Consider the following 23999-nt stretch of genomic DNA (forward strand, 5'->3'; position numbering starts at 1 on the left):
TCAACACCTCCAGCGGCAGCATCCTTCACGTTCAACATCTAATTCTCCCTAGTCAAATGAAGAATGTGGAACTGCAGAAACAACAGGTAAGTATAAATATATGCATATGTGAAAATAAAAGATACAGACCACTTCATTTTATTTGTTTGCGCGAGTTCACTTGTATGTTCACTTTTAATATTAAACAGCTGTACCATTAAGAAAAAAAGAGGGCGCAACTGTATGAAGGAACTTGCCAAATTCAGGGGACAAATACTTCAGTTGGATCTCTATGAAGGTAGACTATATGGTTATAAAAACGAAGTCGCAATCAATTCAGTCTACATGTGGACTAGGCAAAGTCAGAACTGTCCTTTGAATTACGATGCATTTGATGATATTCCTCCTGGAAAAATTCAGCGGGTGATCATAAATCTCTATGTATGTATTAGAAGTCATTGTGTTATTCCAATTTTAATAATAGTTTTTGTTAAAGTAATAATTATGATGTTTTAATGTCAATTATAACTCCCAGCTAATCAGTTTTTTCTCAACCAGGACTACTTTACCATCAAGTCTCGCACTGGAGAAGACCCAGAGGAAGCAATCAAGAAAATAATGAGGAATCCATATAACAGGCATAGGCACAAAATTCATTAAGCATACCTAAAGATTCAAAACCTTAGTGGTCAAGAGGAAGCTTTGGCCTCCGAACCACCCTCTGAACTGGAGATTAACAAAGAAGATTGGATATATATGTGCAACACTTTCGCCACGCCAGGTTTCAAGCTATATACATTCAGTTACATGTGATCTTTTCATCAAACTATCATTGCTTATGTGTTAGATTCTGAGTTTACTTGTGGATACACTATAACCATAAAATTAGATTGCATATTCAATTTTATGTCACCTAGTGATACACCCCTTATACAATTTCTTTGCTTCTTTGAAAATTTATTGTTCCTAATTAGGAATGTGTTCTTTTCCGTAAGGGTATGCATTTGAACTTCCTATCTGTTCTTCTATTGTCAAATATGCGTAGCATACCTAGTTTTAGATTGTATTGATCTCGTACCTTTGTAAAATATGCGTAAAGGTGTTATGTTTCCTGAGTTGTAGTTGAACTGTACCACATTTTGTTCTTCATGTAGTTGGATTCCCTATCTGTTCAGACTGTATGTCCAGTTTTTGGTTCTCTTTGGTGTTTGAACTGTACCACGTTTTGTTTTTAAAATATAATTAGCAGGTATGCATTTGAACTTCCTATGTTCTTCTATTGTCAAATATGCGTAGCATACCTAGTTTTAGACTGTATTGATCTCGTACCTTTGTAAAATATGCGTAAAGGTGTTATTTTGACTAAGTTGTAGTTGAATTGTACCACATTTTGTTCTTCATGTAGTTGGATTCCCTATCTGTTCAGACTGTATGTCCAGTTTTTGGTTCTCTTTGGTGTTTGAACTGTACCACATTTTTTTTAAACTATAGTTAGCAGGGTATGCATTTGAACTTCTTATCTGTTCTTCTATTGTCAAATATGCGTAGCATACCTCGTTTTAGACTGTAATGATCTCGTACCTTTGTAAATGTTTGGGTCACTAGAGAGCACTTCCAAAGCAAGGTAGAGGGAAGTCACAAATAGATAAATGTTTAAGTGTGATAATAATTATTCTTACTTGGGAGTAAAATAGTTAGGCATCAAATCCCCTTGCTCTCTGGCTGAATACTTGTAAACTTAGTGGTTTCTACTGCACATCCTTCCGAGGCAATGGTAATGGTGAATCTAATATGAGATTCCTTATCGTTAGAGTGGATGAATCTCAACTGACAAGACCAACTAAACCGAAATTGCTGTCTAGGCTGTACATTTATATGTCTGTTGCATATAGTGTCATGGTAACAGATGCTTATTGTGAATTTAGTAGTGAGATTTCTTCTGGTTCTAGTGGATATATCTCGATTTTACAAGGAAACTTAATCGGTAATGCAGTATTCAAGTTTTGACTTTCCTTGAAAGAGCCTCCTGTAGAATGTGTAGAATGTTAAAATATCATGTTATATATATGTTATGAATACACTGAGGAGTTTCTTAAGCTAACAGATGGTGGAGTTTAAATGACAGAAAAAATCAGACAGAGGGACTGTGGCTGCTAAAGCAAAGGAAATTAATCATAGTGCAGGCAACAAAAGTTTTGCCAGCGTAGAATATGATTTGGTATGCATTATTGTATCTCATTCCATCTACTGATGTTTGTTCGAATTCGTGTTTTATATACCGTGTAGTGTTAACTTACTTGGTTTGTATGCAACTGGTTGCTGCTTCAAAGATTATGGAGAACAAGCCTTGTGATGCGGTGATTTTGTTCTCAGAAACCCATGGTTCTAAAAAATTACCACCGAAATGTCAGGAGATGAAAGTAAGACACACTACAAATATACTTTGAATTTTGTGTCTTAATTAATCTCTGCAAAAGTATATAATCATGTATGGTTGTCTGTAATTTATGTAGAAAATAATGGAGGACATGAAAAAAGCAACACTGTGAGGAGAATCTAGTAAAACTCCATCTGACATATATGAAACTGTCTATAATGAACAACGTGGGAGTCTTAAAAAACGTCATCGCAAAGCTTCTCACACTCACAAGAGTTTGGCTGATTTAAGGGGAAAATAAATACAATTGTTGAACGGAAGAATTGAGTCTCTACAGACAGAAAACATGCTACAGAGAAGAGAAACACATCGGCTTACTGATCTAATGAATAATTTTTTTTCTAAACATTATCCTTACATGGTTGTACCAGATGTATCAGATGATGAAATGGAGGATGATGCGGAGGTCTGTGGGCGAGATGAGGATCTTGATGTGGAAGGTCAAAATGATGAGGATGACTATCATGACCTAGAGGATGAAAACTACATCCGTAACTATCCTGATATGGAGCCCCGAAATGTGGAAGGTGCCATGGATGATGAATGATTTTCTTTATTTGAAAGACTGACATGGAGGATCCCAGTTCGGAGTGGGCCAGCCAGTGATGAATGAATTTCTATTTGATTTTGTTTTGTGTTTTTTTTTCTTTCTTGTTTTCTTCTGATATCAGGATATTAAGGTAGGGAGAATGATAACGTGTAGTATGGGTTTTTGTAGCAAGGTGTTATGACTTTTTACTCTTGGTTTTGGAAATGAAATGCATATTTTATTAATTTGTTTTGTCGATGCATATAATAATCATACAAGAAAAAACAACTACATTTATACAAAAAAATTATTAATTAGAATATGATCAAAAATGGTAATTACCATATTAATTATGATAATTATTTATGAGTTTAATTTTGATATTAATTACAATATTAATTAAAAAATAATTTAAGATTTTAATTACCATATTAATTACAATAATTAATTGTGATATTAATTACGATATTAATTACGGTATCATGCATCCATAAAATCAAAATAATTACATTACAAAATGTTAGTTTTCGTCATAGTTTCGGAATGATTTGGGAACCATACGCCAACTAGCAAATTTAATTGTTTAACGATTCGGTAACTATCAACCAACTTCAACTTAATTTCCTATAGCTATTGTAATTGCGAAATCATAATATTTGGCTACCACCAAATTAATTACTAAATAATTCCACAACAAGATTTTAATTTAGTTGCCATATTATGTGGAAAGTTACTGACAACTACGCTGACTATGTTGTTAATATGTTTGGCAACTTTTGAACAACTGTAAAAATTAGCGGTTTTAATTAATTGCATTTAACTAAGTAATTTATTTGGCTTCTATAACATAAGTTGCCAAAAGAAGCCATGGCAACTAGGTATTTTTAGTAGTTGCCTTTACATTTGGAAACATCCCATACGGCAACTTAGGCTCCGCAACTAGCATTAGTTGCCTATGTGTTTGGCAATTAAAAACTCATTTTCGGCAATCAAACTGGTGTGGTTGCCAATGCTTAGGTTTTTTGTAGTGCAAATTAAATCTTCAAGTCATTAACCTAATATGGTTTTGGAAAAACCTAGGTTAAAGGAAAATCAACTCTAGTTTGCAACTAGGACACAGGAAAGTGTCGGGATTAGGTTTAGTAGTTTCTAGAGTTCTCTCTTATATAGTGTTTCAAATCAGGGTTCCTTTCAATCAAACTTAAGATAGCTTAGTAACAAAGCATTCAATATTCACCGTTACATGAAATCCTAATTTAAGATTCAAGCTAAGTTTGCTTAGAAATTAAGCAATTAATCTCTACCGTTAGATGGTCTTAGCTAGTAACACACAAATGAAATATACTTATATTTAGATATGGGTAACCATACCTAAACGTGTATATTGAGTTGGCTCAATAACAGTTAACCGAAGCTAGCCATATGAACACTTTTGTCTTAGCCGTGTTCATCTAACACTTCTAAATCAAATATAATGATCAATCAATCATGATAGATAATAAAATGAATCTAATTTTGAAATCATACGGAAGCGTAAATCACCATAGCGGGTTCGAAAGTGAAAAAAATTAAGGACAATTACGCCATCCTGTTTGAAGGAGGACTGCCTAAATGAATTGCATCAAATATTTTTTCTTATAACTGCTAACGGGTACCAGGTTACGGGGTGATACCAAATTTCATATTGATAAGGTGATACCCGTTAGCTCTATTGCAATATCTTCACTGTTACTTCCTGCATCCCTAATATATAGGTGGAGATTTTTTTTATTTTTTTTGAAGCATGTATTTTATTAAAAAGGTTGAGAATGTGAAATCTTTTTAATTAAAAAATTGTTTGGCTTTCATAAATTTTCATTTTTCATGTTTTTTCTTCTTTTTACCTTTTGTCTTATTCTCATTATAATTTCCCATACAACATAAATAAGAATGCGTATGTCAAAAGTTTTAGAACCCCGCCTATTTAGTGGGACTAAAAAAATCTAATATTTAAGAAGGCGTATCATAGTTGATAATAGAATCCGGAGAAGACTAATAACTAATCCAATTTTTATTTTGTTTATACTGTTATAAAAGAAGAAAACCAAGACTACTAATGGAGGTTACCAAGTTTAGTGGAGATGTACCAAGCCAAAGTAAAATATGTTTTGTCCTATATGAAAATCTTTTTTACGTTACCAAGTTTAGTGGAGATGTACCAAGCCTAATCCGGTACTCCTATTAGCAATCTTTGAAGAAAGTGTCTAGAAATACAAGCTTTGGCGATGGCTATTGCAAGAGGGCATATACAAAGAAGATAACAAAGACGGAGGGAACATTTTCAACAAATTTTTTTTCCCTTGGTCAATAATAAAGATGGAGGGAGCATTTTTTACGATATTTTTTTTGTCTTGGTCGATATTTTTTTTTCTACAATATTTTTTTTGTTATCTTCATTTGTTTCTTGTCAATCTTGCCCACAAATGGTTGAAAATGAGACAAGCAGACACTAGTAAACGAGCCAGTACCAACTTACTTTTGTAGTGGTAGTTGGTGGTGTCTGTTTTTCATTATTGAGATCATCTGATACCACCAACTACACGATAATTCACAAGCAAGAAAGAAAGAAAGAAAGAAAAATTAATGGAGATTTTTGGTTCAGGGGAAGTCACTAGCTATGATCGAGTAGAAGAGTTAAAGGCTTTCGACGAAACGAAAGCGGGTGTCAAAGGAATAGTTGATGCGGGTGTTGTGAAGGTACCCAGGATCTTTGTTCGGCCAGCAGATGAAGTCGCTGCGGATGAATTAGTCTATACTGATGAATTTGAGACTCCAATGATAGATTTTGAAGGGTTGGAAAACACTGACCGCCGTAAGGTAATCATCGATGAGATTCGACATGCATCAGAAACATGGGGTTTCTTTCAAATGGTGAATCATGGGATGCCCAATAGTGTAATGGAAGATATGAAGAAAGGTAATCTCAGTTTCAATGAGCAAGATTTAGAAACTAAAAAACAGTTCTACTCAAGGGATCTGAACAGAACTGTGAGGTTTAATAGCAACTTTGATCTCTATAGAACAAAGTACGCTAACTGGAGAGACACCCTTGCCTTTAATATGTTTGCTCATGATCCTGTAGATCCTCGAGAGTTGCCATACACATGCAGGTATTTAACTTCCCTATAAATCCATTCCTTTTACGTTCAGTCGATGCTATTCACACAAACAGTGATGTGGTGCAGGATAAGCATTTAGTTTACAGTTTCTGTTATACTCGCACATGTTAGTTAATGCTTGTGTGTACTGCAAGTACTTTGTTGGCAAGCTTCTTATACATATTATTTTACTGCTATTCAATCAGAGATGAAACGACGGAGTATCTGAAGCATGTTGTGAAGCTAGGAGATATGCTTACGGAGTTATTATCCGAAGCGCTTGGACTTAAACCTGATCACCTTAAATCCATGAGTTGTACTGAATGGTTGGCAGTTGTACTTCACTATTATCCAGCATGCCCCGAGCCAAACCTAACATTGGGTGCAAGCAAGCATTCCGATCCAAGCTTCTTTACTCTTCTTCTCCAAGATGAAATCGGTGGCCTCCAATTTTATCATCAGAACCATTTGGTATCTGTCAATCCCACCCCTGGAGCTTTAGTAGTAAACATTGGTGATCTTCTTCAGGTAATTTAGAAATATGATTTATTCAAAAAAATTTGAGTAGCCAAGTAGAGTAGACGGGTTCAGGACATGTACACTGCTAACTATGTTTTCTTTTTCATCCAGTTGATGAGCAATGGCAAGTTTAGAAGTGCTGAACATAGGGTCATCTCTAATCATGCTGGACCAAGACTATCAGCAGCAGTGTTTTTTAGACCAACGATCCAGCAAACATCCTCCAAGAAGATTTATGGTCCCATCAAGGAGCTACTGTCAGAAGATAATCCTCCTGTATACAGAGAGCTCACATTCAAAGAATTTGCCGAATATTACTATTCCAAAGGGCTTGATGGCGTTCCAGCACTCAACCACTTTAAGTTGTGAGGTAGGTATAATAGAAGACTCGATCAATAGATAATTGAACTGTCTTGGTATGGATATTTGATTTATGGGCTAGTGATAACATATGAGAACTAGAAGCTCTTATTGTGAACTTTCTTTTATCATTCACAGATGGTAAGAATGTAAATTTGTCATAGTATTACTATGTGCTTATGCTATTAAGGACGCGCATGGCTATTTCGCACTCCATCATCAAATTGAATTCATACAGATTTAAGAATAAGTGATCATAATAGGTTGCTAAAGCTTCCAATAAATACCAAACCGATGCAGAACGCCCGCAACAAGACCCCAGAATAGGATTTCTGCAAATATAACGTAAAATAAAATGCCTACTTTTCTTGAGTTCCACACTCCTATGAAGACGTGTTTCTTTATCCAATATGTCTGGAACAAGAAATTGATTCAAACACGTCACTGAGGATTTATAGAAAAAGTAGTACATTAGAACAGTTGAGACACTTAGTTGATAAGGTTCCATCAAGTATAGCATCCAACTCATATATCCAACACATGGACTTCAGCAGACACTATTATGATGGTCAGATACTGGAATCTGGTATATATGTTAAATGATCAAAGGATGCGTTATTGCAGGTATAACACCTAATAGCTGGTGATGGTTCCTGTACAAATATGTGTATATGAAGTTCCACTGACCAAATAATGGATTCCGTGCATAGTAAAGCCTATGGAGATGCCTATATTTCTTAGATGGGATTGGACTTATACATTTTCATTTCATACAGGGCATCAAAGAGACAAATAAAACACAGTAAACTAGAAACCCATAATAAAATTATGAAATAATGTTTATGTTCAATAGTCATTGAGACATACCAATGTCTTATGAGGATCATCCTAGTACCATCCATTGATAAATCCTGCAAACATTCCTTCTGCTGCCAGTACGAAAACAAGCATAGCGTTCATACCAATCCACTCCAGAGGCAAAAAGAGATAACCCAACCCGAAGATGTCAACCTAATAAGTTACAAACTTCAGATGTTATAGTAACTTGATACAAAAAACTAATGTGGTCTAGGTGGTATTACAACACTTAACAAAAGACACAATAGTCACTATTCAGATGTGTAAGTTCAAAAGTAAAACTGAACATAATTGATGGACAATATGAGGGATACCAACAGAAAGTGCTTCGTTATTAAAATTTTGTATCTGGTTCACTTTGGTGACCTACCAGAACATATAAGGTCGAGAACACCAATGCTGCTGCCCCTGCGGTCAAACAAGCATAACTGAATCTGTACAACTGCTTGTTTAATGGAATACCTGCAATAAAAAGGATGAATTAATTAGTTTTCATAGCCTAGGTCAATTCCTACTCACCATTTGTGAAATACAGAACAAGTCCTAATGTGAGGAGTGAAAGACCCATGCCCACCCAATGTTTCAGTCTATCCGAGTGGCCCTGGATTTTCACGAGAAAAGAAAGAAAAAAATAAAAATCCTAAAGCACCTTAAGGCTAAATATCTTGAATGAGGACTATGAAACCACAAAACCGACCTTCAACTGTATGAGAACGTGTCCAAAATGCACCCCAATGATTGTCGTGAGGATAGCTGCTATTGAGCTGCATAATTTGTAAGAGATAACGTCTAGTTATTCGCACAGTTCGTAATGTTTCTTTAATGTAAGGTTTGCTGTGAAATGATTTCCATCCGATTCCATTAACACAGAATTTCGGAAGAAATAAGGTTTGCATGACAATTTTAACCCATACTTGCACAATATAATAAGACAAAGTAAGTAAAACACACACACAGGCATCTCGAGTAAAAGATTTAGAAAAAGTTAACTAAAGTTTCAACTGACCAGTCGATTCACAAGAACATTAAAATATCACAATGTAGACCCAGAAATAGCCAACTAGACAGCTATTTTGGAATTTTGCAACAAGTAAGGTTTTGAGTTATTTTAGAGAGGACCTTAGAAGTCCTTCAGGTTCAAAGGGTCCCTGGCACCATAATGGAGCATCCTTACGGAAAGACCCCTCATAAGGGGATCGATCTGTGCAAGCCTGCAGAACTTCACAGAAATAGAAACATGTACAACCTACACTTATGCAGTGAGTGAAATTTGAACCATAAGAACAGATATAAGGGGAACTAAATACCCACCTCAGATCACTTCCAAGCTGGGCGTTGATAAACATGATTGATTCCTAATACTTCTCTATCAACATATCCAACAGCATTGCAAGGAGGATACAATCTTCCCCTTACACCACATACAACCTAAAATTTAACAGTGATGTCAGCATCTGTAGCAAGTAAACATTAGGTCGGCAATTAGTGCTGATGACTAACGATTCAAGGTTAAGTTTTGGGTTCGTTTAACTCACTCTTAGAAAATGAAAAATTCAAATTTGGACGCAGTACTGTAAACATGGTAAAGGAAAAGTATAGAACCAAAAGGAAACGTAATGCAACCTACATTTAGGACTATCATGAGTAATATTTGGTGATAACTTCGGATTTGAAGGGAAACATATGTACATGGAAAAGTACAAGACTCACAATGAAATCCTTCCCATAGTCAGGGCTGTATTTGTTGTGGACAGTATACTTCCAATCGGGAACATAGGTCCCATAGAGTACAGAAAAATATACAACTGGAATGCATGCACCTGCTATCCTACAAATTCAATATAAACAGGGTAATCCTTTTAGCTGTTTCATTAAAACAACCGCCCAACAGAAATTGGAATTTCTTACCAGTGCGAACTGTATAGCGTATATACAGACCATCCACCAGGTGCAATATGCTTGGTTTGGGCCTTTTTCATAAAGATTTCCAATAGTGAAACGACTACGTATGCAAGAGTAATCCTCTAAAACCCGAGATATAAGATATTTCAGAAAACACAAGTTTTATATAAATATCTGAGTGCATATGACAACAATGAAAATATGATGTACAGCACCTGAAGGATGCCAAACCACCTTATATGTTTCATATCAACTCCATATGTTAGCTTGTCAGGAGCGTGTGAGTACCCTCCTTCTAAATATAAACCACTCTGGAGCTTGAGAAGTTGATTCAACATAATGAAGTTGCTTTATTGTTTCAAGAGGTGTGCCATGGAAACCAACCTTGTAAGATGAGACCCCAGAGCACAAGTTTGATTGTTCTAATAATCACTTTCTTTATAGAAACAAGCCTGTCTGGGATTGTCCACACGGGAGATCATAAGAAAGAATCACTAATCATCTGTTGTTTCAATTTGACTTCAGATTGGATAAACTTAGTTACAGAAAAGAAAGTAAACCTTGAGTGCCAGAGAAATAGCCATCCCAACAATGAAGAGAAAAAATGGCATGACAAAGTCTGCCAAATTACAGCCGTTCCATGGTGCATGACTGATCATTGGCCATTCTCCTCCAGCATCATCCACCAATATCATCACCTAAAGTGTACACAATCAATTAGTCACTGTTGTCTATCTGTACAGATTACATAACACTAACACTGCAAGATCCAAACCCACGAATCAAACTGATCATGTTTCTGACACATTTCAGTGTCTAAACTAATTTGCTGCAAACTGGACGAAGCATTCCTTTTCAGGTCCATATTCAACAACTGTGCATTTTAGAACATTAACAACTATGACAAGCTGACACTATCATTTTCTCCAGAATTTTTATTTAAACATGTTAGGATTCACACGACTTCCTCACCAAATACCCGTCAATTTGGGTGTGGTCCCCTCTTTCACCCTAGATTACGAATGGCTTTTGCGCGGGACCAACTCTGTCACCCAAACCTGTTCCCATTCAATGGAGGTTAGGGTATCCACGTCTCAGTGCATGCACGCATGCAACAGAAGAGTATGTACCCTAGCTACGATTATAGGGTGGTTTTATTGCACCACCAACATAAATCAGAAAAGTGTGACCCAGTGCTTGTGTTAGCTAATCCAGCTGAATCAACTTGTTCAGGAATCCCATGAATTAAGGATGTCTATCCGAGTTACATGTTACTAGTGATACTTCATTACATCGAATTGATACATGAGATGCACAAAACTAAGAAATAGCAAGGCTTGACATCCGAGTGAGATTCACACCTTGGTAAAAAGGCAAAACAACAATCGTTCGTGAGGCAGTTGCCCCCTAATAGCTGACCCACTAAGCCTATTTCTCCCCCAAGCACACACACACATACGAGCTATTCTGGCTCCTCCAATCCTCAAGCCAGCAAAAATCAAAATACCTCTTTGAGTGCCTCTAAATGATATTGAGTTTTTTTTCCTCAGATTTCCTAGTGTCTTACTAAAACCGCAGGAAATTCAAATCAGTAACAAATCAAACGGAATGGATCCTGCTTCTTGTTCTTACACATTTCAGTATGTGCAACCAATGCTAGAAGCAGTAGTGTTCATCTCAAAACTTAATGCAAGCAGTCCCACATCAAGTCTAGAGCAACAGCCGTACATTTTACACACTACGACAGGCTGACACCGGCACAATCAACTTTTTCCAGAAAAGAAAATTGCAGGACCAAACAAAAACAGCAGACGCACTGCTTGTTTCTACAACCAGTGCTAGAAACCAGTAGCGTTCATATGAAAACTTAATGCAAGCAGTCTCACATCAAGTATATATCAACAGCCGCATATTTTACAAACTACCACAGGACGACACTACCAACTTTTACAGAAAACAAAAATAGCAGACGCACTGCTTGTTTTTGCGGTGTCGTCTGACAAACTCCGGCCACTTTCGTGACACCAATTCTATTTAACTACATGGATATCAATCAATCTGGGTTACATATGACTACTGACCCTTGAGTTTGAGTCAGATTTCATCACCGACTCCAAAATAACATGAGAATTTATTTTAAAACAAACAGTTTAACATCTGATTGTGGTTCACACCTTGGCCCAGGGGAGAAGCTTGCATCAATCATGGGGAAATTGCCCCTAGCAACTGGCTCACTAAGCCTCTACCCGACCACACACACACACACCATAAGACTAAGCCTACTTTTTATTTTACTTTTGCAAAGACAAATCAACTAAACACAATGAACTGATTACTTATTAAGAAAATTATTATTAGGCTATATAGATTTGAATGTATGCTCAGAGAAAGTTTATATACTGATTTAGGTAGGTTCAGATGATTTCGCAAATTGGGGGTTTCGTGAATAGTCCTATCAACACGTTTCACTCACCGCTCCATCCATCTTTTATTAAGATGTTATAGTTAACACTTAATGGTGATAATTCATTGGTATAACTGCATTACACAACTTTTACGGCAAATGTAAAACCAACTTTTATTCTAGAAGTGTATCCATGGGTCGTAGGAATGCAGTTTTCCAGTTACAAAAGACCTGCTGTAGATGGACCTACCGAAAAGGGAACAATATAGAGTATTATGATGAACTGTTCATCAATTCCAAATGTTTCTAGTCATGCTCCAGAATTTGGATGAACTGTCATTAGTTACATGTAAGAGTTATAGCAATATGATTGTTATGTTATTAGATTTAGATGAACTATGATGAGATTCTAAGATATTTTGGCCAACATAATCACAGAACAACTTAGTAATACCTGGCGACTTACGTGTACATACTCCTTAAGGTGATATTCTGTTTTATTTTACAAGCTAATCTTTAAATTTCATTACAGCTCAGGACCTCGCAAAAGTCCAAGACTTACTGAACATGCTCAACGTTGTGAACTGATCCAACCAGAAAATGGAAAAGGTCAGATGTCGTCCTTTTTCTTTCAAGATATTTTTCTCACATATTTATTTATGTATGAATGCAATGAAATTGAGTGAATATCTTTTGCAAATGGAAAAGGTCTCCGTAGAAGCCCAAGGCTTATTCAACAGGCTAAACATCAAGAGTTGGAAAGTTCGGAAGATAAGAGAAAAAGATAGGAAAATGAGCATAGTGTTTACCAAAGAATACGACATTCTTTCGTATCAGAGGACGATAGGGCATTAATATTGGAACAACGCCGTATCCGTTATAGAGAGAAAAAAAGTGCATTAAGCGAAGAGGAAACAGAAAGAAATCTTGAACGGCGTCGTAATTCTTACCGTAAGCGGCGGCAGCAATCACTTGGAGAGGCTTCGACATCTACTTCTCAAATTGACAGAGGTAACTAAATATTTTAGTTTACTGCTATGTAATTTCAAAAGTTTAATTCTAAATTCACACACCCATATATATATATAGATGGATAGATGCATATATACCATTAGTATATTTAGTTGATCAACACCAGTGAACGAACATATATGCCAATAATTCCTTTGTTTCAAATTTTTTATAGGAATTGAGGGGACCATGCCCACCAGGTTCAGCCACCTTCGCTGAAGCCCCAGGTTTCTCAACCAACATAGAATGGATGAACCCAGACCAAGTACTAACAGAGGTACCCTTGAAAAAATATGCAACCAACACCGTACCCGGTCATCACAACATCAACATGAAAATAAAGAAGGGCATGCAGGGGGAACAATTTGTGGTAAGATAGAATAATGTTCATTGTAAACTTTTTTTTTACTTACTGTGAACTTCTTCAAGCCGCTGGTAGTGGTGATTATGTATGCGGTGAAGCTGATGGTGTAGACTGGTGGTAGTGAGAAGATGGACTGATGGTGCTGTGTTGAAACTGACTTGGTGTTGTAGACTGTATGGGAGGGAGGTGATGCATGCAGTCGAGCTGGTGATGCATGGTGTTTGTTATATGTGAGATGGGAATATTGACCTGAAGCGAAGATGGTCCAAAGAGGAGCAAAGTTCTTTTTTGTTATCGATGAGATGGTGATGCAAGTAGTGAATGTTTGAGATTGTACCGGTTGGCAGTGGTGGAATGAGACCTGGAGGTATGTTGAAAAGAGGAGATGTTGCTGTGGATGGAGACTGCATGGTGTTTGTTGTATGTGAGATGGGAATATTGCCCTGAAGCGAAGATGGTGCAAAGAGGAGCAAAGTTCTTTTTTGTAATCGATTAGCTCAAGGTGTAAATAATCACCATCAGTAGCTGCTCGAAGAAGTTCCCTGTTTTTGTTTAATAATTTATCCATTTGCTTAAATTTCTCATTTTAATCAATGTTGATATTGTCACGGATAATGAAAGAAATGTTAACATTGGCACAGACAGTGAAAATCGATAAATTACTGGAGCATCACGTTAATGACAGGGAGAGAAGAGTAAGAAATGACCAGGAAGCAGGACCAAGTAAGGTTAAGTTGAAAATAGTAGATTAGATGCGTATGAAATACTTTTTTCTGAACTCTGTTATGTTGATCATTCAGCTGTTGATATTGTTTTACTTATTGGATTTGCACTTTTTCGCATTTCACTTTATGCAGCAGTTCCACGCCAAAGCCCCAATATGTCGAGCAAGTTCAGCTTCGAGATGAGGAGGCCTTAGAGGAATCCCGAAAGAAAAAGGGAAAATCAGTTGTGATGTACCAGGTATGTTTCTGAATGTTTTTATTTAGCTGGGCTGCTCTTTCTTGCATGATTATGGATTTTCGGGTTATTTTTCATAAACAGAATAATTGTCTCGCCTAATAATCCATTGGCCACGTTTTTAATTTTAATAGAGACGACGTCGAGCAAACGTCAGTCACATTCCTGACATAAACACGGTGGGGGCCCGTTGTTATTGGTTCCGCTAGAGAGACCAACAACCACGAATCAACGGTTTTTTTTTTTTAGATACATTTTCCTTTTTATACAAAATTTATTAATAAACCACAAAGAAAGAAGAAAGAGGGGGTTAGGCCAAACCTCAGAGAAGAAGGGAAAATGAAAAAGAACAAAAGATAACATGTTACAAATTATTTGAATCGATAAGAAGACAGATTCGATCTGTCGCTACCCAAACCTACTCGGATAAAACATGGTAGCTCATTCCACCATTGAGACCCTGTAGTAGCTCCGCGTTTAGCCAACAAATCATTCACTGCGTTACATTTTCTATAAATATGAGAATATCTGAATTGTATCGATGATAAAAATTTCAAACAATTTTCCCAATGAACGGCAAACCTCCACGGAACTAGAGAGGGATATGATAACGTCCTAATAACGTGCATCGAATCACATTCAAACCAAATACGAGTCATCCCTCTCATCCGTGAAATTCTAAAAGCGAATATAGCACCCCAAAACTCAGCAGACACTGAGTTATCTATGCCAATTAACTGCCAAACATCCAACAACCAAGCTGTTGTGATTACGAAATACGACTCCACATCAATATTGTCCAGGGTTGCCTAAAGAACATCCATCTGCATTAATCTTAATCCATCCATATAACGGAGGATGCCAATTTACCTCTATTATCTTCGGAGCTTTGGTCGCTCTACCTTCAATCTTGAAAAACCTTAAGATACATAAATCCGTCATAGAATTATATATATGCCCCTTTCCCATCTTACCTGACTCACTAATAAGTAATTTTAATTTTGCGGCTGCCTGTTGGATTGGAGTAATCTCGTGGTCGTAACGAATTTTGTTTCTTATATCCCAAAATAAGCCAAACACAGTTAATCACTTCACCCATAGTATATGTTTGACCTGCGAGCTGCTGTTTTGAAGACGAATAATAGCAAACATTTCCCGAATAGAAGTCGCATTTAAATTTGGGAAAATTGGGAAACTGCCCCAATTTGGACTGCAATCTTGGAAAACTGCCCCAACGTTAAAAAAAGTTGGAAAACTGCCCCACTGTTAGAAATCTCAGTTAACTCCGCGTGTGCGAGTTCTCACGTGCCAAAAAAGACAAAAATACCCCGAACCGCTAAGACAAAAAAAGTTGGAAAACTGACTGGCACTACAATTTCATCTCGATTGAACTCGAAATTCGGGGTATTTTTGTCTTTTTTGGCACGTGAGAACTCGCACACGCGGAGTTAACTGAGATTTCTAACAGTGGGGCAGTTTTCCAACTTTTTTTAACGTTGGGGCAGTTTTCCAAGATTGCAGTCCAAATTGGGGCAGTTTCCCAATTTTCCCTTTAAATTAACACCAAAAATACTACCTATCCATTTCCAAAGCGCAATCGCATGGGCGCATTCAAATAATAGGTGTTGTTAGGATTCATAGCTGTGGAGTGTCACAAAGATTTCAACAATAAACAACTCTAATTCCAGAAAACAACACAATATCGTCTATCGGCACTATGTTATATAACAATTTCCAAACAGTTCCCGCCCTCCTCGGTGGTGTTTTAATAGGCCACAAGTCACAATTCAACAGATGAAAGCAGCTCTGATGATGGGCAAGGTAATGCAAAAGATGCTTCCAAAAATGTTGTGAGAGAACCAAGACCAAGTACTACCGGTGCCTCGACATCGACAGCTTTCACTTCCCAAGGTATACTCTTTGACCACATCAAAACTTCATTTCCTTTTTCTTCTTCGTTTTTAACTTTTTCAAAGTATACATATATCAGTATCTTATAATTACAACTTTTATCTTTTCAGGAAGACATTTTTCGACTGGCCATCCAATTACCACTGCGTAGAAGTCCAAGATTTAGTCAACACCCTCAACATGGAGAACCAGCACTTGCATAGAATTTAATCGGTATAGTCTTATCTTTCACATCTCTCTATCTACATTTATATATTTCGACTTAGCGTATATCTTCTATGTTTGTAGTTCTTCTTCTTCTTTTTCCCGATGATCTAATCACTACTTACACTAACTCAATTTATCCATCAACAAATGAAAATCTTGCATCCAATTTACACGTTTTTAGAAGCTATGTTGTAAAAGGCGCTAGGCAAGGCGAGGCGCCAAACCTAGCGCCTAGGCGTCGCGGAAAAATTAGAAAATTGTGAAAATGGGTGTGTCTTGGTGCCTTTGGCACTTTTTTTGCTAGGCGCTATGCCTGCGCTTAGTGCGCCTTTAAGCGCCAAAGGCGCTCGCCTTTTACAACATAGCGTAGAAGCCCTTGACTCATGGAGCAGTCTCAATCTTAGGAATCTCAGCATGCGCAAAATTCAATACGTACGCTTTTTTTATTTTTTTTGAAATGGGTAGGAGTATATGTTTTTTACAGTTGTGCAGGCATGTATGTTGTTAGACAATTTGAATAATAACTTCCGAACCATTAGTGGCTAGGATGTAAAGTACTAGTAATTATACCTGTAAAGAGATGGGGATTGGGCTCGACTTATAGTTTACCTACTGTGCCAGATGAATAATAGCATTCTGACATATGGGTAGACATAAAGATGGAGAAAGTATGTCAGCCATATACTGTCACAAGTCCCCTCACGCATGCATCATAACTCATGGTCAACCATAAGTCAGAAGTGGGAGTGACTGTATCACATTCATATGCCCACTGTTTTCATTATGAGTGTTTAGTTTCCTTAGTCATTTTAATCAGAGATATATCGAGATATTGAGCTGAGATATTGAGATGTTTACCTATACGAGCAGCAAATCCACAAGGAATTCGAGCCGGAAGAGGGAGAGGTCGTCCACGTCCAAGTGTTATAGGAAGATCCTCATCATTGAATTGTGTGAGAGGTAATACTTACCAAGTTGGATTCAAGAAGTTCCATTTTCTGCCATTAGGGACATGTCCGAAGTGCCAAGCGAGGATTTTTTTTCGTGAACCGAAAGGCTTTTGTTGTTCAGATGGGAAAGTTGTTTTACTGTTTGTTGTCTCACTGATTGAACTTTTGGAGTTTTGATGATCAAAAAGAAGTAGGGGTACACTTTCGGAGGTACATACGACGCTATAATCAGTGTTTCTCATTAACGTCGACTTTGGGTGAATTATGACAGAGATTTAGCTGATAATAGAGAAGGTGTATACACATTTCGTGTTCATGGTGATCTATCATAAATGCAAGATGGGTTTGTGCTCAAGAGGCAATGTGGAAGATATTTAGCTTTCCTCTTTATAAGGTCTATGCTTCGGTAGTGAGATTACAAATACATCTTACCAACCAACAGAGCGTCAGGTACTATGATTACCAAACGTTGGATGAAATTTTTTGCGATGAAAGAAATTTGAGAATAACTTTGACAGAGTTCTTTGTGACAAATGCTCGCGATCCTAGAGCGAGAGAGTTGTTGTACCGTGAGTTTCCAGAACGCTACTGTTGGGATACAAAACCAAAGAGTGGAAAAGAAGACGAAGTACGCAAAATTCGATAGGGAGGGTTTATACATCACCTTGATGTGCAGGAGAGGTGTGGTTCTTAAGGCATATTCTGAACCACGTTAGAGGTCCTACTTCTTTTGATGATCTATTGTTTGTTAATGGAGAGATATGTCGGACTTTCAAGAGAGGTGCCGAAAAATTGGGACCTTTACAGAGTGATCAGAGTGTGAGAGCGTCTTTGTCTGAAGCAGCAACAGTCAAGATGTCGTATGCTCTTAGAAGAAAATTCACCTCCATCTTGCACTTTTGTAATCCAATGGGCGTGAGAGAATTATGGGATAAATTTTTCAACAGCATGGTCGAGGATTACTCGAGTTCAAGCACTACAAGCTCAAAATTCTTATCAGACCGCCTTCTTCGTAAGCTGAATTTCATACTTAAGAAACACGATAAATATATATATCCATGTATGATATACCGCCGATTGTTGGCACATTGGGTGAGTAAGTTGAGATTTCGAGTCTGATTCAAGAGGAGTTGTCATTCCTATATCCGACGAAGACCTGTCTTCTGTCCAAAAGTTGAATGAAAACCAATTTAGGGCCTACAGTACAATCATGGGAGCAAATGAGAGAAAGGAAAGTAAAGTCTTCTTCATATATGGTCCAGGAGGTACTGGGAAGACCTATCTCTATCGTTCTATTCTTGCGACTGTAAGGAAAAAATGGTGGTATTGCGTCAGCAACAGCCACGTCGGGAATTGCTGCTACTATGCTACCTGGTGTGAGGACAGCACACTCAAGGTTTCAACTTCAAATGACACCGACATCAACTTCAATGTGTCGTACGAAGAAAAAAACTGAGGAAGCTAAACTTTTGAGGCATGTCACCGTCCTTATGTGGGATGAAGCTACAATGACGCATCTCTATTCTTTGGAAGCATTTGATCGGGTGATGAGAGATATCACCGGGATTGCTGAACCATTTGGTGGAAAGATTCTAATCATGGGAGGTGATTTCCGTCAGGTACTATCAGTGATTCCAAGGAGTACAAGGGGACAGACAGTCGATGCATGTCTTAGCAGGTACATTGCAGTTTTTTTTCTTTTAAGATAAAAAAATTTGTTTTTTCTTATATGCATACTTAATGTTTAAATTTTAGTATTTAATTAACTTTTAGGAGGATAATTCGAAATGATTTTTGAGTTACATTACATTCTTAAAAGGTCACATTTGTGGGAAAATGTACGTGTTTTTCATTTAAAGAAGAACATGCATGCAGCCGGGAATGCATCTTATTCTAAGTTTTTAATTCGTGTTGGTGACGGGGATGAACCTTGTGTTGCTAATGAGATGATAAAGGTTCCGGAATAGATGGTCATACCATGGGTTAGTGATGCTTCTTTGTCTCAACTTATAGATGTAACATCTCCAAACTTGGTGGAAAATGCTAGAGGTATTGACTATATGGTCAATAGGGAATTGATCACACCATTAAACGAGTACGTCGAGAAGCTTAATGACTGAGTATTTAGATAAGATATCCTGAGTACTCTACTGCATATAGTCTTTTGGTTGTGAGTTCTGCTTTTTCTGACATTAGTGTGAATACTTTTATGGAGCCTACGGATGTTGAGTTCTTTGAACATGTTTATTTTGCAACATGTCTCTTCTTAGGATGTGTTGTTGATCCCTAGATGTCTTTTCAACTAGTCATAATTTACCTTCAAAGGAAGATGAAGTAGAGTGGATCCTAGGAGAAGTAAAAGGATTAGAACTGAGACTTCTTATAGACCCGACTTCATGATATTCCTAGCTTAGTCTGAGCTCCAGACTCGTAAACAAGTCATGATATCTACTGAAACCCTATTATGGTAAGAAGCTTCATTTTGTGAAATGGACTCAGTCCGTCATAACCAAACTTGCTCCTGGAGGTTTGCCATCACACATTTTGAAATTCAAGATCGGTGCGCCTATTATGTTGTTGGGGAATGTTGATGCAAAAAATGGTCTATGTAATGGTACCAGGTTAATAATCAAAGAGTTCTTCCCAAACTGTATAAATGTTGTAATAATTAGTGAAAATTACATAGGTACACGAGTCTTCATTCACATGATGCCACTGGAGCCACCTGAGAATTCGAAGCACCCGTACAAGTTTAAACGTAAACAGTTTCTGATTCGTTTATGTTTCTCCTTTACAGTCAACAAGGCGCAAGGGTAAACGATCGAAAACACATGTATCTTTTTCCTTGAACATCTATTCAGCCATGGTCAATTGTACGTTGCTCTCTTGAGAGGAGTGTCAAGTAGCAACAGGAAAGTATTATTCGCTAAAGGTACCATCCCTAAAAAGAAAGGAACATACACCAAAAATGTTGTATATAAAGAAGTCTTTTTATCTTAGAAAATTATGAGTTAGGAATATGCATTCTCGATGTAAAAGGACATTTAACATTAATGATTGAAAAATTATTGAATGAAAAATTCAAGTTTAGTCGTATTTACTTTTGCACATTAAAATAAATGAGTTTTAAGTTTTAACCACTCGACGTTGATCGTTGACTTTGACCATTGACCCGTTGTTAACTTGACTAATATACGAAAAAACCAAATTACGGAAGGCGTATCACGCATGCGTGCTATACTAGTACATATAATAGATTGAGTTAATTAGGATGGGGTGACAAGGGGTATCTAAAGATATGTAATTATTTAGTTATCCTCGATTATTTATTAATATAATTATTCTTTTAAATATTAATTTTTTGTAGTAAGCTTTTTTAAAAAAAAAAAATTTGTTTTTTTGAACTTTTTTTAATTTTCTATTTGTTTTTAGTTTTGAAAAAAAATCTTTTAATTTTTATATTTTCTAAAGAATTTTTTATTTTATTTTCTTAAAAAAAATTTATAAAAATAATTTTCTTTATTTTATTTTATAAAAATTTAAAACTTTTCGGGGAAAACAACAAAAAAAAATAAGGAAAAAGTATTTTAGAAACTTAAAAAAAAATGAAAAGTAAAAAGATAAAATAAGACTAAGGCAGTTTTGCCATATGAATAAGGAGCTTTGTGGGTTACTATCTAATGACCATTTTTTTATCCTAAAACTGCCTTTTTTATATTATTTTTTAATTTGTCTTTGTTTTACATCGACGAAATAGACAGACGCGCAACAAGTTATGCCGCAAGCTCTTGAATTAGAGTTTCGTTGTATTGCTTAATGTGATATGACCTAAACTGTTGGGTCCACGAAACCCTCGCTTTGGCCGAGTGGTAAAGGCGTGTGCCTGTTAAGGACATGGGTTTTCCGTGCTAGAGTTCGACTCTTTTAGCCTTAGGCGACGACTCATTTTCTTGTTGTTGTTTCTTTTCGTTAAATTATGGAAGCTATAAGTCATATTTAATGGAAGATATTGGTTCAGGTATGGGTCAAGATCGGAGCCAAAATTTTTGGATAAGAGTGCAAAAAATAAAATAAAAAATACATCATGAAATGGAAAGAATAATGAAAAGAAGAATCGTTACATATCAATGCTCACGATGTCATCAAACAATCGTTGAGTGCAGAAATCCCCATATGCTCAAATGTGTCGAGTAAACTTGAATGTCATGGAAATGTTTCTTGCTGAGCATTAGGCTTATCTTTTCAAACTCTTCCATCCGGAGACATCAGTTCATGCCTTCATCGAAATTCAAGTTTATCAATTATCATATTTTGACGGCAGTATGTGGATATCGGTACTTTTTTTCCATTAATATTTTGTGTTCGTTATATATTTCTTTCGTTTTTGGAGAAGAAATTATTTTCATTTTTACAATTTGATCTATTTTTAAGCTAAAATAAAAAAATGAAAGTATTTATTTTCCAAAAATTGAGGGAGTAGCAGGTTAGTGGTATGTAAATGGAAATAAGCTTAACTCACTTGGGTTTTGAATGAAGGTGCAAAAACACATGGGCCTTTAATATTGGGTGTAAAATTCTATTTTTTCTTATACTGGGCTTGCAAAACTATATCATAGTGTGGATTTTGGGTGAGCAAGGGTATTGGACACCCTTGCTTTACATTGGCTTCGCCTCTGGTATGGGTGACAAAGTTTCTTTTGTATTGAATGTTTTAGTTCCAGTACCATGGTTTTCCAAGTGAAGGCTCCTTATTATAATAGCCAAGTAACAGCTTCTAGTCGGTCAACGACCCTATTGCATCAACTGCAAGTTCAACGACACATACCGTAATTAGATTGTAGTTGCACATTTTTTGACTACTACATCCAACAACATATAATGAACATAAATTATTGAAAATCAGGTATAAAAGATAAAAGTGCATAAAAATAAAGATTAACACAAGGATTTTAGGGTGGTTCGACCATTACAAGACCTACATCCATTTTGTTTTCACTATTATTAGTGGTGTTACACAAAGATCCATGAATGGAGGTCCTCAAGGGACTTGAAACTCCATCCATGGAGGAAGATGAGCTAGAGTCTAGCTTAGAGGGAGAAGAGAAGCAGGAGATAAGAAGAAGACCCCTTTTAACCTATATCACATTCTCTTATACAGGGGTTATTGTACATAGAATTACATTTCTGCCCTTAGGGATGACTAGATAGGATAAGAATAAGAGGAGTGATTATTGTACAGTTGGTTATAGTATTTTACGGTGTACCCGTCTAGATCTTGTTCCATGTGTCGAGTTGATATTTTACTCTCACATAGATACAAAACGTACGACCTTTTTACAAAATACTTATTTATTTATATAAAACAGATTTCTTAGTGGTTATTTCTGTAAATCCATGTCACTTTATAACTCGTTTTGCATCAAATATTTAGTTTTGAACTTATCTAGTCTTGTTCTTCTATACTTAAATTCTTTTTTTTGTTAGAATTTTCAATGTTTTAGGAAGGTTTCAGAATTTTCTAGAATCATCTAGGTGTTTCCTTATTTTGGTATAGCTAGAGGTTTTCTATTTTAGTTAAACACAAAGTTTCCTTTGTTATCTATGTTTATGTTTAGGTTTCTGATGAGTGCTAAATAGTGCATATTTATATATATTTTCGTTGGCATTTAACTCATCTTTTGTGCATTAATTCTACATTTTATCCCATATTCTGTATTTTCATTGTTTTCAAGAATAAATATTTTTCTTACTTAATTTTGCATTTTTAGGTAACAAATAAAATCTGGATGAAGTGCGGAGCAAAAAGAGCAGAAAAGTAGTGAAAAGCTGGGAGGAATTACGCAAGGAAGCCGCGAAGAATGTTGCGCACAAGACCAAAAAGCTAGGAATGGGCTCAAGAAGGAAGAATTGTTCTTAAAGAAGATATGGGCTTGGCATACCCAAGGCCCAAAACCCTTACCCAAATCCATTTCCTTTATCCATACCCATTTCCATGAGAGCCGTCAGATTGGATCCATCTTGTCATCCAACGGTCACCTCATCATTGTGCATCAAAATCCGAAGTTCATATCAAACACCATAGTACCTAAATTCCAAGCCTTCAGATTAGATTGCAGTTGAATCCAACGGTCGCTCATATGCCTGTGCATCAAATCCCGATGATTCCGCCCAACACTACAGCACCTAACCTAATCTAGCACCGTTGACTTCGTTGTGTTCCACATCCAACGGTCGCTACAAACTGCTTCTCTCTTAGCCGTCCGATCTACCTACCATCTCCATATCCAGCGGCTCAGCTCGCCAAACATCGAACCAGATGCTCCCGCTTCACACCCTAGCACCGAATCCTATTATCCACCCAAACAACCCATCGCCCCAAAACTTCATCTCCTTCACCCGACAGTTGCAGAGCTCTGCAACTCCACCACCTCCCCTCTCTGCCGCTGTCACTTCCGCCACCACCACCATTTC

The 23999-nt window shown here is 36.7% G+C and overlaps 1 protein-coding gene and 1 pseudogene across 1 annotated transcript; one reads left to right on the forward strand and one right to left on the reverse strand.

Moving 5' to 3' along the window:
* The first annotated feature begins 5430 nt into the window (after positions 1–5430).
* LOC113280854 (1-aminocyclopropane-1-carboxylate oxidase homolog 11-like) lies at positions 5431–7150 on the forward strand. Its single transcript, XM_026529429.1, has 3 exons — positions 5431–6094; positions 6289–6610; positions 6713–7150. The coding sequence occupies exons 1-3, from the start codon at positions 5568–5570 to the stop codon at positions 6968–6970; spliced, it is 1107 nt and encodes a 368-aa protein (XP_026385214.1). The 5' UTR covers positions 5431–5567; the 3' UTR covers positions 6971–7150.
* A 78-nt stretch (positions 7151–7228) lies between these two features.
* On the reverse strand, positions 7229–10416 carry LOC113280855 (annotated as a pseudogene).
* Between the last annotated feature and the right edge of the window lie 13583 nt (positions 10417–23999).

Source organism: Papaver somniferum, chromosome 5 (assembly GCF_003573695.1).
Source record: "Papaver somniferum cultivar HN1 chromosome 5, ASM357369v1, whole genome shotgun sequence".
Taxonomy (NCBI): Eukaryota; Viridiplantae; Streptophyta; class Magnoliopsida; order Ranunculales; family Papaveraceae; genus Papaver; species Papaver somniferum.

What these genes read in the sequence shown, in the direction of transcription:
- LOC113280854 (XM_026529429.1), top strand. Translation starts at nt 5,568, where the DNA reads ATGGAGATTTTTGGTTCAGGGGAAGTCACTAGCTATGATCGAGTAGAA. An exon ending in GAGTTGCCATACACATGCAG is followed by an intron (nt 6,095 to 6,288) that starts GTATTTAACTTC and finishes CTATTCAATCAG; the next exon opens with AGATGAAACGACGGAGTATC. An exon ending in ACATTGGTGATCTTCTTCAG is followed by an intron (nt 6,611 to 6,712) that starts GTAATTTAGAAA and finishes TTTTTCATCCAG; the next exon opens with TTGATGAGCAATGGCAAGTT.